The following is a 19,745-nucleotide window of genomic DNA, read 5'->3' as shown; positions in this document are numbered from 1 at the left end:
AGCAGTGGCTAAACATATAGTCAAACTCAGTCTTATTAGGTAGGATCCTGGATTTAGAGGACAATTTTCTTACTTTTCTGCATCTCAATACTTCCATTAAGAGACTTGATAATAGTACCTATCTTACAATGGTTGCTTAAAAATTAATTGACTGATAAAGCACTTGAAAGAATACTTGGAGCCTGTAAAGCATCCACAAGAGGTGCATTATTATTCAGCTTTGTAAAATACCAATGTCAAAGCTTGATTGCAACTCTACCTCAAAACCCATGGCTTTTAATAGTCCAAAACACTGCTTTTAGAGGGAAGGCATGAGGTTTATTCTATTACTAATGAGCCTCTCTATAGATAGACAGATAGATAATAGATAGAGGTAGATATATAAATAGATATAAATATATACAGAAAGTGAGGTTATAGAATTACAATTATCCCAGTTGTTTGAGTACATTTGAATAGCATCAAAATTTTCATGCATGGAAATATATTTTTCCTAAACTCCACATAATCTTTACTTATAAATGAATTATACCATGCTAAAAATTTCATATATTCACTTCCTCACCAGTTACTGCCACCTCTCTTCCTTTTTTAACACAAAAGTCTTCAAAATTATTTGCATTCATTATATCTGATTCCTATCTTCCACTTCTCTCTGAATCCATTCTAATTGAGTTTCTCTCATAAAATGCCTAACTTTGACTCTAAAGGTGATTAATGACCACTTTATGTCTGAATACTATGCCCAATGCTCACTCATCTTACTAGAAATTTGAGGGTTATTTTGCTCCTAGTATTCTGGGGCTAAATTCTGGGGGTTTTTATTGGTACATTTTAGGTTCACACTACAGTTACACTCATCATTGGGATCTTGTACTTTTACATGAGGTATCTTGATTCTTATTTTTCCCCATTCCCCTGGACTCCCTGCACCCCCTCCACCCTTCCCTACTTACAAAGGCTTTGTTTCCATAAGGTAAGAAGGGAAAACAAAAAATAAGAGGAAAGGAAAAACGTGGAAACAAAGTCTGGGGCTAAATTCTTAAAACTCCCCTTTTCTCTGTTTTAATCACTCCCTTTGTCATTACATCCAATATTCTGGTTCTTATTACAATCTATGAACTGGGAATTTAAAATCTACATCTCAGCCTGGCACCTATGTCCAAACCCATTATTAAAGTAGCCAAAAATCTACTCCATCAATAGAAATTTTATCTCTTATTATTACAGAAAAATAATGCATCACTGGATGTAAGAAATAAAAACTGGAGTCAGGGATAGTTCTTTCTCTTTCTTTTTATACAGTCACTCTTTATCAACTTCATAAAATAGCCCCCAGGTTGGTCCTACTACTTCCGCTCTTACAACTACTTTCAGGTACTGGGAATATAGTGGTAAAAATGCCTATCAAAGACTCTGCCCTCTTGAAACATGCATTCCATTGTCATACAGGAACCATTAACATTCTGAAACTAGACAAAGTAATGTTATAGAAAGTATAATCATTAGAGGGAAATTTTGAGAAAGCCTTTCAATATGCAAGTCCTTAGAGGATTTGCCACAGTAACAAATAGTATAAGAATTAAATTTATAGAGTTATTTGCATTTCCACAAGTGCCTTCCATATGTAGATTAGACATCTTATAAAAGATAGGACACATCTCTGAGGATATTATATTTTAGGCATTGCTAGAATTTTCTAGGTGATTATTAAGCTCTCTGAAAAAATATTTCTGAATCATACCTCTACTATTAATACATTGTGTTGATTTAAATATTGGTATAAACCTAGTGTCACTTTTAAATTTCAAGTATTGAAAGCCTTAAAATCTCCAGTGAAAAGAGATAGTTAACTATATTTTTATTTGCTCTAATTAGTCAACCCATTTAACAAACAGTACAGGAAGAAAGTCGTTAGATTATCATAAATCAAAATTTTTTAAAATTTATTTCTTTTACTAAATCATAATCTTAAAATTATGTTTAAGCAGTATGAGTCATGGTTCTTTTAATGGTCATGCATTTCTGTAATCAGGTGGATTGGAAAAAGAGGAAAGAAAGGAGTCATTTACGGAGTATTACTCACTGACTTTTCATTTTGTAATACATTTTATCAATAAAAGCCTACACCCAGCCTCTATCTACTACAGAATTCTTCTATCAGAAGAAATTCTTGGTGATAAAAAGTTGCAAAGCCTTATGGACCAAACAAGGAAGGAATTATAGAACTTTTTTTTAATAAGTTGGGGAGTTTGAAAGTATTTTGAAGTTCATGCAATCAAGCTTAGCCTCATCCTCTTCTGAATCATCTCAGATGATTCATGGATTTTGCTTAAAGCTTGAGAACCTGAATTTCTCATTCAAGGGAGGAATGAAAATTGCCTCTAATGGCCTCTTTTTTTGCCAGCTGATGTATCACAACCCATAATTATTAATGTGTTCTTTCTCAGTTTATATCTTTCAGACATTCCTGTAATTCTGTTAGGAAAACAAATTACCAGACTATGACAAGATCATGCACAAAATTGAAAAGTACTTCATACACAAAATAATGTGTTTTAGTACCCCTACTAGGGATAAAGTGGGAATCAACTTCACTCATAAGCTACTTACGACTGGTTTCTCATCTCTATTTTATGACAGTTTGTGATAAAGTAACAGTATATACTTTAATATATTGTGTTATCCTTTCTCTTAATAGAAACATTTGTGCTATTGTATTTTAAATAAACCAGAACTAAAAGCACTGCAGTTGTACTTTGTAAGTTAAAAAAAAAAGGAAGCCTTTTAAGTCATCATTCTAAATACTATGAATTAATAATATTTTAAAATATATAAATCATATTATATTTTTTAGCTAGGTCATTCTTTTGTCATTGCCATCACTATAATAATAATCATCTTGAATTATGGTTTAAGTCTTTGGAGGTATTGAATGTTTGTATGTGATTTATAGGAATTCATTTAACAGCCAATTTTAAAATGTCATTTTTAAAGGATAACTAAGAAAACAAAAAAAGGTACTAAAAGAGATGTCAGTACCTGGGGACAAACGTACCTTCCGTGTACTTTTCATTGCTGAGGTGGGTACTGCTGGGTGTTTAATCAAGTGTGCAGCTTGTACATAGAAAAGTAAATATGCACAGTGAAAAGGGGTTGGATTCATGAGCCCTCAGAGATAGGAAAATTAGTGATTCTGAAACAGAGACTTCTGTGCAGTGAAAGTCACAACGAATCTATCACAGCTTCTTAGTAGAAACTCTTTAGGATCCAACTTCCCTATAGTTCTGTTATTCTTTTTACCCCGGTATGAATACCAGCATGACTCCCTGTGAACACGCCAGATTTTCCTTCAAGATGTTCAAAGTCTCCTAATTCATGAATTAGTGTACTTGATCTTTTTCTTCTGATATTGATATGGAGTAATCAGATTGCTTCAGAAATGGAAATGGTTTATAAGAAAAATGTTGTGTTAGCTATCATATAATACTCCCCAAAAATCACAGGGTACATACAGTTTGTCCACTAACAATCTAAAAAACCATATATGGGGCCGGGGATTTAGCTTAGTGGTTCTACCACTTGCCTCACAAGTACAAGGTCCCGAGTTCGATCTCCGGTACCAAAAAAAACCCAAAAAGATATGTTTGTCCTTTCTCAACTACAAGATTGTATTTCCTCCTCCTAAGATGATAGAGTGCTGCTTTCAAATCTAGATTTCTCAACATCTTTGTAAACAGGGAAGGGAGGAGGGGGCGAAGGGAGGGTACAGGTATGGGGAAAAAATGAGAACCAAGACCTGTCATGTAAAGGTACAAGATCCCAATGATGAATATAACTGTACTGTATACCTAAAATGTACCAATAAACTCAATGAAAAAAAATCTAGGTTCAAAATTTAGTATAGAAATTAATTTTTAGAATAGGAGTAGAAAACTCCATAGTGTAGTCAAATAACATGCTGTAAATAAATACAGCTGGTTAACTTTTACCTCATTTATTCACATATTTAATTGAGTTATTCTTCTCTCTGATGTAGACAGACATGTAGATAGAATAAAATTTTAATCTTTATGTCTTTCAAGCTATAGTTTATTCTTCCCTCGTCTCATTTTTATACAAGAACCCTTTGCCTCAGAGTAAGATGCAATGATTTACCATAGAATTAGACTCTTCCATGAGCTTTTCAGTCACTTCAGTACGGCAAGGAGTGAGGCAGGATATCTCCACATGTTATAATTATTCAATTATTATTGTCCTCTGCTCACAACTTCGTTTCCTCTGGAAGTCCCCCATACAGATTTCCTCAACTTAATCTCAGAATCACTTTACTCCTCTCCTTGGGGTGGTTTACTCTCTCAGAAGCAGTTAAAAGCAATTGTGAACAGTCTGTTTCCTGCTATACCCCGTTACTATTCCGCAGTACGATTCTATGTCGGAACCCTGCAGTGGAAATCCTTGAGATAACCTTTTATCACTTTACTGTTTGAAGCTAAATTAAAACCATTGTAGTAACTTCTGATTTAACAGGCATCCTAGATTTGTAGGTAAAACTATTTTTAACATTTTGCTTGGAGAATTTTTTAGAAGAAACATAAAACTATTTTAGAATTCCCAATAACCTTTTCCTTGGTCTTCCCATGTCTACATTTTATCTAATCGTGCCAAAGACGTCATTGAAACTAGGCCATTAGCATAAGCATAGTGCTATTAATTAAACAATAGGTCTGATTTAGATTATGCCCACTTTTCTTCAAATATTCTTTGTTTTCCTGTTGCAGGAACAAATCTTGGAGTCCACATTTCATCTAGTAGCTGTGTCTCTTAACTTATCCTCTGATCTGTGACAGTTCCTCAAACTTTTGGATTTTATTTTGAGGCTTTTGAGGACTACTCATCAATTCTGTATAGAATGCCTTTCAATGTGAAACTGGCTGATAGTTTTTTTGATGATGCTAGGACATAGTTTTGGGAGGAACATGGGTGCAAGGTGCCCTCTCAAGACTGTCATATCAGAGATAACACACTAATGGCCATCATTTCTGGTGACAGTGACAGTGCACTTAATTATGACAGTAGCAGGCTGATTTCTCTACTGAGAAAACAGTGTCTTCATAGAGAACAAATATTTATTTGGGACTAAATACATTCTACATATCCAGTCATCAATAACTGACACATTTGCTTGTTTGTCCAAACCTATCAGATACAGCTTAAAATTTGCAAAGCTATTGCCATATAGAAAACAATGTTAACATGGTTGGCCTCAGTTTTAGCTTCACAGTCTTCATTCAAAACACAATTTTCTAAAATTCCTTGGAATTTTCCAAAGGGAAATCCAAAATCAAGGTTGCCAGCAGGTTTCCTTTCTGGTTTCTGAACAGTTTGTTGTCCTTTGCTGTGTCCTCACACAACAGAAGATGAAAGGACAAAAGGGACAAACTCACTCCTGCAAGCCCTTTGACAAGGACACCCAGACTCATTCAGGAGGACTCCACATAAGCACCTCCAAAAAGCTCCCCTTCCAATGCTAACATCAATTTGATTGCCACATAAATTTCAGGTGTGCAACTGGAATTTTTCTTTTACATTTTTTTACTTTTCCTTTAAAGTATAGTTTTACTCAAGGATTTAAAAGCTTTGAGTCCTAGACATTTCCCTCTGGATTCTGAAAAGGACCAAATGCTTTCTTACATTTAACTTTATGGAAGAGAATTCTGATGCCTATTTATTTCCTTTTGAAATGACAGGACTTCTAAATGGTATCCATGAGTGCTAAATTTTTCTTTAATATTCTCCAATATGAAGTGGTCTACTTTAATTTGAAGTTGTGATTTTTTAAAAAATTATCTGAACTTCTAAAATAAATTTCTTTACTGCTTTTCTTTCATTGCTCATCTGTTCCAGATTATACACATCTTTTTGTGAGGGTATCGGGTACTTATGTGTCACATAAGAAGTTAGGTATGGTGAACACACCAAGATTTTACAGTGAATATATTAGTTTCCTATTGCTACTGAAACAAATCGTGACAAACTTAAGGCTTAAAACAGCACAGTTTTATGCTCTTATAATTCTGGAGGTTGGAAATTTAAAGTTAATTTCACTAGACTAAAGATAAGTTGTCAACAGGGTAGCTGCCTTCTTGAGACTCTCGGGAAGGTGTGGCTTCCTTGCCTTTTCTGAGGGCCTTCTACAGTCACCTACACCCCCTGGGTTGACTTGTCTTCCTTCATTTTTCAAGCCAGCAACCGAGAATTTTGCTTTCATCACCATTTTGCTGTCTTCTTTAGTAGTCAGATATCCCTCTGACCTTCTCTTGCAGAGACATCTGGAGTCACATTTATGGCCAACACACAAATAATCTCTCTCTCTAAAGATACTTAATTTAATTGTATCCATAAAGCCCATTTTGCCATGTAGGCTCAGTTGCAGGTTTAGGGATTAAAAATTAGACCTACTGAGCCATGAAAATAGGTAGCACCTGATGTTTTATATTTTATTGTAATTATATTAAGGTTAGTGGTTTAATAATACAAAGTTATTTCAATTATATATTCCTGGAAATTGTTTCCCAGAATAGTGAAATCATGTTAAGACATTCATAGATCTTAATTGTAAAAGGCTGTGTGGACAAAATTAGATCTCTCACTTTCTCTCTTAAATTCCTTGATATCTAACTAGGAAACTGTAGGGGCTCCACAGTAACTAATTTAGCAATTGGTTCATACTATAAACATATCTGTATCAATTTGAAAAAGTAACATGACTAAATCTATCTTCCAATCAGTAACTCTGCCTGTACTGATAAACTAGGCATGTGTTCAAAATTTTTATTTTCAGTAGATAGTGTATACATATTCCCTTTGCAGTTAACTCAGAGAGAAGCTGAAATCCTATTGTCCTTTAAAATTGAAATTAAGTTCACAAAAAGCACTTCCCTGCGATTCTATCTCCATAAAGATCCTTTGCTGAGGCTAAAGGAATGCAAGTAATGAAGATCAATGGCTCTCTTATTCCTCTGGAACTCTGTTACCATTAATTAATTCATGGAAAAGCCCGCCAGACCATCACCTTCTCCGTGTTAGATAACTATCTTGGCACAGTCTTGATTTCTGCACTCTCAAAATACTGCCAGCCAAAAAGAGCCCCGATAAATCTGTACTTAGGGTTATTTTGGATTCTGTAAGTAACTTGAAATTAAACATTAGATATTGTGTTCTTAAATGCATTTGGCAACCAAGGTGCTCCCTCTCTCTCTCTCTCTCTCTCTCTCTCTCTCTCTCTCTCTCTCTCTCCTGTGCCTCTATCATTCACTCTCTCTTCTCCCTCTTTTCTCCCTTTAACACACACACACACACACACACACACACACACACACTGCTTTTTTTTCTTCTTTCTCTTTGCACTAACAGAGCATAATAGCACGTGCTTTTCAAGTTTTGTCTTTACCTGTAGGGTCTTTTGTAAAAGAAAATATCTTTTCTCTTGCAAAGATAAAAAAATTCCCAGTAGTACTTTTTATTTTATGTTACATCAATTACAGCTATCATGGAAAAGGCATTAACCATGAAGTGAAATTTGGATTTGAGTAGTAGCTTCATGATATACTGCCCGTGTGGTTATAAACAACTTACTCAGCCTCATAAGCTCTTCACGTGTGAAATAAGATTAATTGTATCAGTCTCACAAGACTGCTGAGATGATTACCAAGAAAATGCAGGCAAACGTACTTAGAATATAACCTGCTCATATGAATGAATTATGAAGTCTACTGGGTAATCTAAAGATGTCACTGTGAGACACAGATTGTTATACTTAGACTTTTTTGATTCTTTGAGCCCATGTTACATCTAAGGCAAGACAATGGATGCTTTGAAAAGCAAAGGAAAAAAGGTACTTGCCCTATGGAATTGCAAAACTTAGAGATACAAATAAATGCAAAATAAAAGAAGGCCATGTATTATACACAAACAAAATTAAAAAGAATTTTTTATGCAATCTGAAAGAACTTCACGTAACAGTTTTGTATTAGTCAGCATTTCGTCACCATGAGAAAAATACCCGAGATTAATAATTTAAAGCGGCAAAGGTTTAGTTTGCTGTGTGAGACGTTTGAGTTCATGGCTGCCTAGCTCCAAGGCAGAAAGATGGTGAAAGGTCCTGGCAGAGAACAGCAGCTAGCTTTTTGGCAGTGAGGAAGCAGAGAGAGAGCGAGAGAGATAGATAGAGAGAGAGAGAGAGAGAGAGAGAGAGAGAGAGAGAGAGAGAGAGACATCACTAGCAGGCTTCTTCTTACACTTGTTTCATCCGGGCCCCCACTCCCTTGGATGATGACACCCACCTTCTGGGAAGGTCCTTCTGCTAGTTTGCCGTCTCATATCGAAATCATCTCTGGAAGACTCTCAGACACACAACCAGATATACACTTTCCTAATCTCTTAAATGCTTCTTCATCCAATCAAGTTGACAATTAAGATTAACCATCACAAATTTGAACTACTGGATTTGAAATTTTTGATAGACTATAATCCATGTAGAATGAACTAATGGAAAAAAGAAAGAATTTTGTTTTCAAACCTGTGTTTAAAAAATGAGAACCAAGACCTGTCATGTAAAGGTACAAGATGCCAATAATAAATGTAATTTTACTGTACTGTATACCTAAAATGTACCAATAAACTCAATAAAAGAAAAAAACCTATGTTTAAGAATTCACTATTACCTAGTCTCTTGATAAAGGCTGATATAGAAGTAAAATCAATGTATTCCAGTTGTTTTTACTGGAAACTATCCCTCCTCGTACTAATTATATTCGCAGTATCCTTCTGAGCCAGTTATACGATGCATAAACCAGTAATATGTCAGTGACATTTATTCTGACAAAAACTAGAGATATAATGTTTATTGAAACCTTCTTTATCACCAGAAAAAAAATTTTAAAATGTAAAATTAATGTGTCCATATTCCCGAAATAACTAGAACTTTCAGTGACTACTGAATCCGACATATCTAAAAGTTTTATTAACTGAAAATTAACAAAAGACACTATTGAAAAGCACACTTTATTTAAAGAAGTTATTATACAGGAAATTGCATTGGCATGTAATTATCAAATCTTCTAATAATTAAGAATAGCGTTTCCATCATGATATAAAGTTGATATTAGAAAAATTTTTCCATTCTTCTCATAGAATGACTACTGGCCAGGGCTCAGTCAGGCAAATATTTTCCAGAGGTAGGACAGGTTTAGGTCAAAACCAGACATGTTTTTTCAATCCATGACTTTTGTGAAGTTTGATTTTTTTGACAGTGGAATATTGTGTTCTACCAGCAATTTTCTTCAATTTTAGAAATTGCCTCCAGATTAACAGATTTTTAACACAGTTATAAAGTGGTGTTAAGCAGCTCTGTTATTCTATATGTCATTAATCCAAGATTTGGCTAATTTTTAATATAAAACTCACACTTAACTTATAGGTATTCAAATAACACTAAAATAAATTTGGAAGTAGTTGTCCAAAAATTATGTTGGAATGATTAAAATAATAGTATCCTCCAAAAAAAAACACCTTTTAAAAATACATCTAATCATTAAGAATATAAATATATGTTTCATCTAATTTTCAGTGGAAATAAATAGCAGAGTTTCATGATCCTTATATTCAATATTACCAGCTACACGTCAAGCTTCCTGTGAGCAAGGACAGTATCTCCCATGTACAGCTCTGTCATTGTACCGGACTGGGGACTATTATATAGCCAAGAAGAAAGGGGGGAGGTAGTGTGTCCTTAACCTCATTAGCATAAAATATTTAATAGCTAAACCTTTGAAAAGATTACGTGATCTCAAGATTTCCCCTCTTTCTGCTGAAATGATCACATAGAATATCATCCAAGGATTAGTCTCACAGGGAGCAATCCCAGCCATATGTTTTCATTATAGAGAGGAAGCTGTTGTAACTCTGCAGGTTCTTGTTCACTTTGATTTATGTTGAGCTCGCAGCTTCTGAAAAATGCTTCTAGACTAATCTGAGGGAAAAGTGATTATAATGTGATTGCTCTCCCAGAACAGTAGGGATCCCACAATCTTAGCAATGTTCTGTCTTTTCTAATAAGTCACACTAATGAATGAGGAGTTGTTGCTTAAATTATTGAGAATTTGGCTCAGAATTCACTCAAAAGAGGGTACTTACAGCCTTCTATAATATATTCCATGTTAGAGAAGTTTTCACTTTCCAAGCCGTTTCATATGTGAAAGAAGAGTTTTAGAAATTTACTTAAAAAGAAATGTATGTTTTCTTTAACTGAGAAAAAAAGATTCTGAATATTTTGTCAAAATATATAACAACACATTTATTTATGATGTATGAGATATAAAGAATATCAAGGGGTAAAATATATTATTTGTGCTTTCCATATTTCTTATATTTTATATCAATAATTATAAATTTCTTGGGCCAGGGATTTAGCTCAGTGGTGCCACTGCCTCCTTCACAAGCACAAGGTCCTGAGTTTGATCCCTGGTACCAAAAAAAACAAAAAACAAAAAACAAAGAAACATCCGGCTAATAGTGGTTTTTATTCAGACAATCAAATATAATAAAAATTCTACTAGTTAGAAATATTTTGTTTAAATATTAGTACTCTTATTTTTATCTAATGTTTTTTTTCTGTGATATGTCTCTCTTATATATCTTTCGTTCTTTTATTGTTTCCAAGCACTTAGTACTTAGATTGGTGGAGAGAAAAAAAGACAGGAACTCATATGCTATAGTAAAAAATGAGCTAAGACTATGAGCCCATAAAATTATCTCTGGATAGTAAGTCCTCAGAGAGGACTTCACAGAGAAACTCTAGCAGAAGGAGTCAGAAAAGAAACCAAAATCTACAACCCACTTCCACATAATTGGAAATTGAATGTAACAGGAAACTAAGAAAAATCTATTTGCAGGTGCAATCACCTCACAAACTGCTTTCAATTTATCAGATTCTTCTGGTATACAGCTGTAGCGAAGCAAATGTCATAGAACCATAGTTACAGATTCTCAAAGCATTTATAGTTCTCCCAAAGCAGCCACCCCCTTGTTCTTCAGTGTGGTTTACACCACCGCGAAGCTTATGGACTCACTGTAGTACACTGAGCTTTGCAATTGGAATGAATATACACCAAAAAGCTAAGCCCAGGTTAATTGATATTAACACATCTCTTCCTGTAATTCATGAGATAAATGTGAAATGTTTTATACAACTGAATCATTCAATTATGAACCCAGGCAAAATGCTGCCCATTAAATTTAGATAAATCACCATGCAAAGAAAGATTCTTAATTTAAGGGCAATGATTTGATCATATCCCCAAATAAATTTCTTATAAGACAGTGCTGCAATGAAGTTTGTTCGCACCAAAACAGATGGTACAAAACATTGAGGGAAGTATTTAAAAGTTGGCTTTGTACTCAAACCAATGCGAATTCAAAAAGTAGCTGTGCACTTAGGAAGTTCCGTACTTCACTGCATTCTCCATTTTTCATTCACAAAGTGGGGCGAATAGAACTAAAAAATAGAATTCTGTCCTGTATTTTGCCTTTTGCAAACACCAGCTATTTTAGCAATTATAGCAATTCATGAAAGAAAAATTTTAACAATAATGATAAGAAAATGTTTGATGAAGATAGGATTTGAGTGGAACAGTAAAACCAGAGAAGAAAAATCACGGGAGACATCAGGATGTGAAGCTTGGCTTTTAGAAATATTTCTAAATGAGAAAATTTGTAAAATCATTTTTGTTTAAACCTGGGTTCCAATAAACACGAAATTGCAAAGTAAAGCATTTTTACCTGTTTAAATATAAATATGAGATATTCATCCCCTATGTACTTCTTGGGAAAAAAAATTATCTGTAAGATCGAAGTAAGAAAATATTAACACTTCAGGAATAGGAAAGTCTACGTAAAATAATTGGTTATAAGAGTAAACTCCCTTAATGTATTTCTACTAATTTATTGTAACGTTATTATGCAATTTTATATACTATGTTATAGAATGTAAATTTTATTGATTTTAATGGCAACACAATAATGTTAATAACTAATGTTGAAAGTGAGAAGAGAGAAATTAGAAAAAATGTGTGATTTTAATGTCTTCAACTTTTGTATTATATTTGTTTTTGAGTCCATCTAATACTAGAACATTGGGGCCAAGGATTTGGTTCAGTGATTCCACAACATGTCTCGCAAGCACAGGGTCCAGAGTTCAATCCCTGGTACCAAAAAAAAGAAAAAGTTACCTAAAACTAGAACATTATTAATAAAATATAATAATTCTCATTTAAATGCTTTTAAATCTTAACCAAAGGTAATATTTTTAAGTATTAGTTCTAATGTGTAAATTTTTCAATATCACCTCATTAATTTTATTGCATTTAAGTAGAATTTATTCCAAAGTTTTTTCTCTAAACAACATTCATCATTTTTTATTGTGATCTAGAGTATAGATGGAAATATACCCATGTAAAAATTGAGTCCTATTTTTCACTTGAAAATTATCTTTTTTCTCCAAATTCCATGTGAATTCGTGCAGCTTTTAGAAATATCTTAGTATCTTCTTTCTTGAATCACCTTTGTATATGTATTTCATTTACTAAGTAAAACTAGTATTGATGGTAGTAGCACAACTGATTACATGGTTTAGCTGTTTACTTTCTTCAAAACATAACTGAATAAATTGACAAGAGGTATACTAACGTATCAGGTGTAGAACAAATTACTACTCAATCACCTTATTTAGTAAATACCTCATAAGAATAAAGTTTTAACTGTAAACTCAAAATTATTTATCTTACTCAAATATCGAAAATTTAAATTCCACAAAATGTTGCTAAGTATGGGTTGCAATTTAATCAAACTCCACAGGTTTTGTCAAGGTAATGGTTTCATTCTCTATCACAGATAATCTCAAAATTTGATTACAATGCATTATCAATTTACTACAAACGTAGAGTTAAAATTGAGAGAGTATTTGCTGTTCTATTCAACTACCTACCAACTTTGTGTGTTTTGGACTCTTAAGGATCATCTTCCCATATCTGTAGTATATAGTAAAATATTTCTCCTTTTTGCCATAAGGTCTCATTCCCCCTTAGATATGCTGCTTTTACTCAGACACATTCTCTTTTGATTGATCAGCTTTTCATCCTCTGTTTTCATCTTCCACAATTAAAGCCCATTCTCTAAACTCCACATCAATTTCAGTCTCTTCTGATGAGTTGTATCTTGATATTGTTTCTAAACTCCCCAGTTTTACTCGAACTACAATAAGAGGATGGAGGGGTTCCTGTTGGACATTAGGTGATTAGGAAATAATTACTTTTTACTGGACTGTCAAATAACTCAGCTGGAAATTTTCATATAAATTTTAAACCAAGTCATAGCCTTATATAGTATAATCAATATATTATATTTAGCCAAATTTCAGGTTAATTTTGTGAAGGAGTCTGTAACGAAAGCTCTGGAAGTTTATTGAGCACTTGCAAAAGGTAAAGTCAGCAATTATTTTAAATGAAATATGGCACCACTAAAAATAATATCACACAAAACCTATGGCATTGAGAATATATACTCTACAAGGATGGGGAAGATACTTGTCTTTTCAAAATCTATGTGTAATATTGCTTCAAATACTGTGAAAATGTGATATGAAATCCAAGGTAGTGCAGTAAGAAAATAAATCAATCATGAAATCACTAGTAGATGAAAATAGACTAGTAAATAAATGTGATAGCATACAGACAATTACAGTACAGACTGCTATACCTTCTGCAGGTAAGGGGCATAAAATATAAATAAAAAATAAAAAGCGAAACTACTGAGCAAATACTTGGTACAGCAACAGAGCATAAAACAGTTCTAGATACGACAGTCCTAGTCCTATTTTTCATAATGGAAAACACATAGGAAAACATGAGACACTAAATACAAATGAAAACACAGTGAGCGGAAGGGAGTTGGTGAAAAGAGCTCAGGACAGACTGATTTTACCGAAGAACTAGTGCTGGGCACTGAGGGACGCACGGAAGAAAGCTGAGTGCAGATTTTAGGAAAAAAAAAAAATGTTGAAAGTTAATTTTACCTTAATGTAAATGGTACATCTAGATAAGATAGCAGCTATTTAAATTTTTTAAATTTTAATATTCCAAAGCAACTAATAAATCAACTGATCCTTTCAAATGATTAAGTCAGGGAACAAACTTAAGACCAGTCATTCACTGTTTCAATAGATTTAGATGGTCAATTCCATTAAAATCATCGTTAAAAACAGTCAGCACTCCAGTGAGAAACTAAGTGAAAGGAACTTCATGTTCCTTACATGTAATAATATTGTTGACTTTAAACTAACTGTAGTATAATTGGCATCAAATGAATATAATGATTTCATATGCTATTTAAATGAATATGAATACCAAATGCTTTCTAGAAATATGTTTTGTAAATTACTAAGCATTCAAAACATTCTAAAATTTTTAATGTTGCATTTATTTCCAAAATATTTTAGTGTATTATTTTAAGACCAATTGGCAAAAAAAATCATAATTTTAAATGTCAGTGCAGATAACTATAAAAAAATTGTTGCAATTGCAGTAAAAAAATACATTATAGTAGTAACCTGTAAAAGGTTTTTTTAAGAACTGTGAAGAAAAACATGTGAACTACAGATTATATGCTCATTTTCAAAGGTTCCCCTTTATCCCCAAAAAAGGTATAGTTCAATTCATAGCTCACACTTCATTAGAAATTCTGGGAGATCCTACCAAGGCCACTAATGAAATGTTTTCTGGTGTGTATATTTATTCAGTCCGTACTTAAATTTTTAAAATAATTTATACATACTTAACAATATATCCTATTGTTTTCAAAAACATTCTGATATCTAAAAGCAGTCCTATAACCTGCCATTGGTTGAGTGCCCTCAGCAAGATTAAGGCCATCAAAGCAGGATGTTGTAATGTTTAAAGAAGCCTTCCAACTCCTAATAGCAGGAATAAAAGATGTGCTGCTCAGACCTCAAAAAGCATTTAATGTGTTGGAGGTAGAAGAAGGAGAGGTGAAGCACAGAGGATCTTAGGGCAGTGAAACAACTCCGTGATGTTATAATAGTAGATACAAATCATTATAGAAAATGTTTGTCAAATTTACAAGATGAGCCCTGATATAAACTCTGGGCTCTAGGAGATGCAATGTGTCAGTGTAAGTTACTTTATTGATCAGTTGAAGATGCTGATGATGAAAGAGGTTATGCGTGTGTGGGGCTATGAGACATTTGGAAAATCCTTGTGTATTCTCCTCAATATGAATATCAACCGAAAATTGCTCTTTAAAAAAGTCTATTCAAATAAGCTTTTAACTTTCCCAATGGAAACCTGATAGCTATCTAGATAAAAAGGATTTAGCAAAAAGCAGAATCAAATAGCCGAATTTTGCATTGAAAAGTAGGCAGCTATTACTTCAAAAATTTAAATTTTAAACTCCTCCAAGGTTATAAGATTATAAAGAAAATGTGTGAAGTAGGAAGAACTCAAATTAGGAATGTACATTAGAATCTGCTATCTGAACCTAATAAGGGAAAAAAGAGTCAGTCTATTCTCCTAATAGAGTCTCAGCTAATGTGACAGATTAGTAAAGAAAGGAGATAAAAATCATCTTATCACTTAAGTAAATGCTTTCTAGAATTGGCTGAAGAGAACATGGAGGCCATCATCAATAAACTTACTAGACCAGGAACAAACTGAAAGTTCATTCGTAAATACATGCATTTGAGCAGCATAAAGGCAGGCTAGGCTCTTATTTTAATTACCTGTATTTGTCCACGTAGGCATGTCCAAATAGACATTCCACTATCATAGTCATACTTCTAAATATGAAAATAGGGTTGTATCACATTCGTTGTATGTTTCTTGGTCTGCTTCATGTGTACAACTTCATGTCTATCAATATCAGTAAAATATAACCCAAATGGAATTTTATTCTTAGTGGTAACTAAAGTGAACAATGGTCTTAATCCTTTAAAATTCTTTCATATACATTTAGGTACTGGTCTATAAATAGTCATTAATAGAAGTATGGTCCAGGCTTATTCATGTTAGTTAATTTCCTATCATTAGACAGTAAGCACTAAAAGCTATATCTTAACAAAGCTTGAATTGCCACAGAAGAGCTCAGTGAGGATCTGAGTTCTCAAAGGCAACAGGCTCACTCCATATGAGAAGGCATTTTTCTCCTGGGTGTTTTTGGCACACTTACAACAAATGGGAGAGCTGCCCTACTGCCTAATAAATTCTGATTGGCAGATCTCTTGTGCTGAGTGTGATCACATAGTAAGTGCTGAGCTCTGCCTGGCTCTGTTGAAATAACGGGCCATGCAGATCCAAAGGCTGCCTTAAATGTTCTACCATTTTATTACTGGCAGAAGAGAGAATTTAAATGGAATGTCAGTCAGAATTGATGTTTTTCTCTGCAGCTGTGAGCTTCAGCTAAATAATCTCTATCACTCAGATTTTGATGAATCCCATAATCCAAATTCAAATATTGCATTTTTCTCTCATATTATTTTAGGGTTCCTTCTGTGCAAAAAGCTGCGAGGGCAAGTACCACTTCTAACTGATGTGAATGAGTTGAATGCTTTTTGCTGCTGGTGTTCTTTCTTTAATTTTTATAAAATAGTCTCCAATCCATAAGAAAGTGTTGTTTGTTAAAAAGACGTGCGTTTTCCTTTAGTTATCATGTTTTTATATGGTTCTAATGTCTCAACTTCTTTGAGTAGTAGAGACCAGTTTAGAACAGGGTAGTATAAACTCAGTCAAAGCTGCTCTCTACATTTGGCAGACATTAGGGACTTTTTAAAAATAGATTTGTGTATTTCTTATGTAGTAATGTAAACATTTAGAACATATTTCTGTATGCATTTATCTGAAGTAAATTTGTTGAAGCCCTTTATGTGAATTTCGATAATCTCTTTTTCCATCAGGTGCAAGGAACCATCTTCCCAGCTCCCAATTTCAACCCCGTAATGGATGCCCAAATGCTAGGGGGAGCCCTCCAAGGATTTGGTAAGGCTGGCTATGTCTGCCTTTTGCTGTAGTATTGTTTTGGGTTTTTTTCCTAGGTGATTGCAAAACAGCTGATATCTTACAAAAGGAAGATAGAAGTTAAACAAAAAAAAAACATGGGAAAAAGTAGAGTAAGAATTAAAAAATAGAAAGCGATAGTAATGGTGATCAGATTTGCCTCGTAAAATTGCAAATCTGATCTTGACATTTTTGCCTTAGGTTTTTAAATGCCTCATGACTTAGTATGTGAAATCTGAAACAGACAAAAAACTTACTCTAGGATGAAACATCCTTGATGATCATCGTGTTTATTTGTTTTCTATTAGTTTCTGTGGCTACTTTCACTCCCAGCAAAATCAAAATCGTGACTCTCCCAAGTGGCTCCTCTATTTTACATCTCTGTAAATTAGCCTACTAAACTCCCTGCTTAGGATGCTCCTTTCTTCCTTCGCCTACTTTTAACCCACATCTTTTCAGGAGCCATTGAAATGAGGCTTCCTCTTCAAATCCTTCGAGCACTCCAAGGGCTCCAGCTATGCCCCCTGGTCCAGCTTCCTGCTTCCTGCACCTCCCATCTAAACTGATGCGCCTGTCTCACCTGCTGCCTGCACTGAGAGCTCTTGACTTGGAGTTTGGCATCTCGGTGCTTAACAAATGCATGCTTATTGAATGAGATTAGAGTCTAGAGAAGGTATATAGAAAGGAGACAGAAGGGAAATTATTAGGTTCCTTTTGAAAAGATTCATCTTTAAAATGTGATTTGGAAGCCCTAAATTTTCAATTATTTTCCTTAAGTGCTAACAGTTTTATGGAGATTTCTGGTGAGCATGAAATTAAACACAGAAATCATAAAAGCAATGCTCTTAAAGCATGCCAAACCTTTCATAAGGAAGCAAGCTCTTGACTTTAAAGACAAGGTCGCCCTCATGGAAACTGTGTGTGTGGGCATATGTACACATATGCACGCATGTCTGTATTTTATTCACTGGTCCCTTAGGAAAACAATAAAGAGCTTTAAACCTGCTGTCTAAAGTTGATATTAAGACTTTGTAATGCTTTTGTGGCTTTTAAACTATCAGCCATCACAACAAAAATGTAGAAGCAAGATAACAAAAAGTTATGGATTAACTTTTTTTTCAGGAGTATAATTTTTGCCTTAAAACTATAGGTCAGAGCAGTCTATTCACCATTTTTTGTCTTTGCTCCTGTTTCACCTGCCCTGTCACTGTAGTTTGAGGATCGAAATATAGATTCTTTTTGACCACTGTAATTTCTTGCTTGTCAGTGTTCAAGGCTGAAGTCCTTCAGAAGGTTTTGATGGTACTGTGCCCACGGTAGCATGTCCAAGAACACGGTCGGTGTCCTTTAATAGTCTATCCATGTTGATAGCTTCTGAAAAGTGCAACTGAAAAAGACAATTACTAATGTTTTCCTTGGCTCTTGTTTTGATTTGGAAAAATCTGAGAGTGAAAAAAAAACAACTAATGCAAATAAAAATGAGTATAATCTTAAACCATATGAAAATTTATGGCATGAATCTCAATCTAAAAGAACACAGTCCTCAGGTAATATTTCTTAACTGTGCTGTCCCTTCTGAATTCCCTGTTACGAGATGCTACTTAAGCATTCTTAAAACGAATATTTGTGCATCCTTAAAGTAACTATACCTTATTTCTTTCATTCCTACCAATGCATGCAGTTGGCAGGTGACCTCTGGAATCATTTTTAACCTTTATTCATATTTGTAAAAAGATTGCACTGGTACAAATTAAGCTTTTCTTAAATGGTGCTGTGTACAGTGAATAACCGTACCTTATTCTTCACCTTTCTCACTATTTTATGTGCAGTGCTAGTTATAGGATTTTGGAAATGCCCTGTATCAAGTTGGGGGACTTCTCTTCTATTCCTGGTTTGCTGAGAAATTTTATCTTAATATATGTGGTAGTTTCTCAAATGCATCTTCTGTATCTGGACACAATCCTATGGTTTTGATCCTTTTGACTATTGATGTAATAGACTACCTTGATTTAGAAAGTTGGACCAGACTTGTGTGCCTCTGTATTTCCTTTGTACACTGTTACATTCATTTCCTAATTATTTGAGAATTTTTACATATTTATTTATCAGAGGTGGAGGTCAGTTGTTTTATTTGTTTTGTGTGGCTTTCTGTAATTTCTTCCTCTACTTTTGGTATTAGGGTAGTATTGGTCTTATACAATGAAAGACTTCTCTCATTCGCTGCCTCTCATAGAAGCAGAGCCTTCTTCTGCTTCTATTTTCTAGAAGAGATTACAGAAAATTGACATTTCTTCTTCAGAAGTTTGTTATAATTCACTAGGGAACAATTTATTTGGTCTTAGGGTTTTGACAAGCTATTAATTATTTATTCAACTTCTCTATAGATATAGGATTGTTCAGATTTTCTTTTTCTTGAGTCTGAATATTCTGTGTCCTTGAAGGAATTGATACATTTCGTCCACTCTACCAAATTTGTGAGCATAGAATTTTCCATCATCTTTTATTATCCTATTAGTATCCACAAGATCGTCAATGATAAGATCAATGCTGATCAGTGGTATCCCTAGCATCAATAGATAGTGATAGACTGGCTTTCATCTCTAATATTGGTATTTTGTATCT

At 33.9% G+C, this 19,745-nt stretch overlaps 1 protein-coding gene across 1 annotated transcript in view; it reads left to right on the top strand.

Moving 5' to 3' along the window:
• Anxa10 (annexin A10) overlaps positions 1 to 19,745 on the top strand; it is a 56,259-nt gene that overhangs the window by 3,658 nt on the left and 32,856 nt on the right. The window contains exon 2 of the mRNA XM_033765569.1: positions 17,024 to 17,105. Within this exon, the coding sequence (XP_033621460.1) occupies positions 17,024 to 17,105 (82 nt within the window). The remainder of the gene's footprint in view (positions 1 to 17,023; positions 17,106 to 19,745) is intronic.

The sequence above is a fragment of the Fukomys damarensis genome, unplaced genomic scaffold (genome assembly GCF_012274545.1).
Source record: "Fukomys damarensis isolate Sample0158 unplaced genomic scaffold, DMR_v1.0_HiC HiC_scaffold_18, whole genome shotgun sequence".
Taxonomy (NCBI): Eukaryota; Metazoa; Chordata; class Mammalia; order Rodentia; family Bathyergidae; genus Fukomys; species Fukomys damarensis.
The sequence above is the reverse complement of the archived record's forward strand: the minus strand, read 5'-3'. Positions and strand labels throughout refer to the sequence as shown.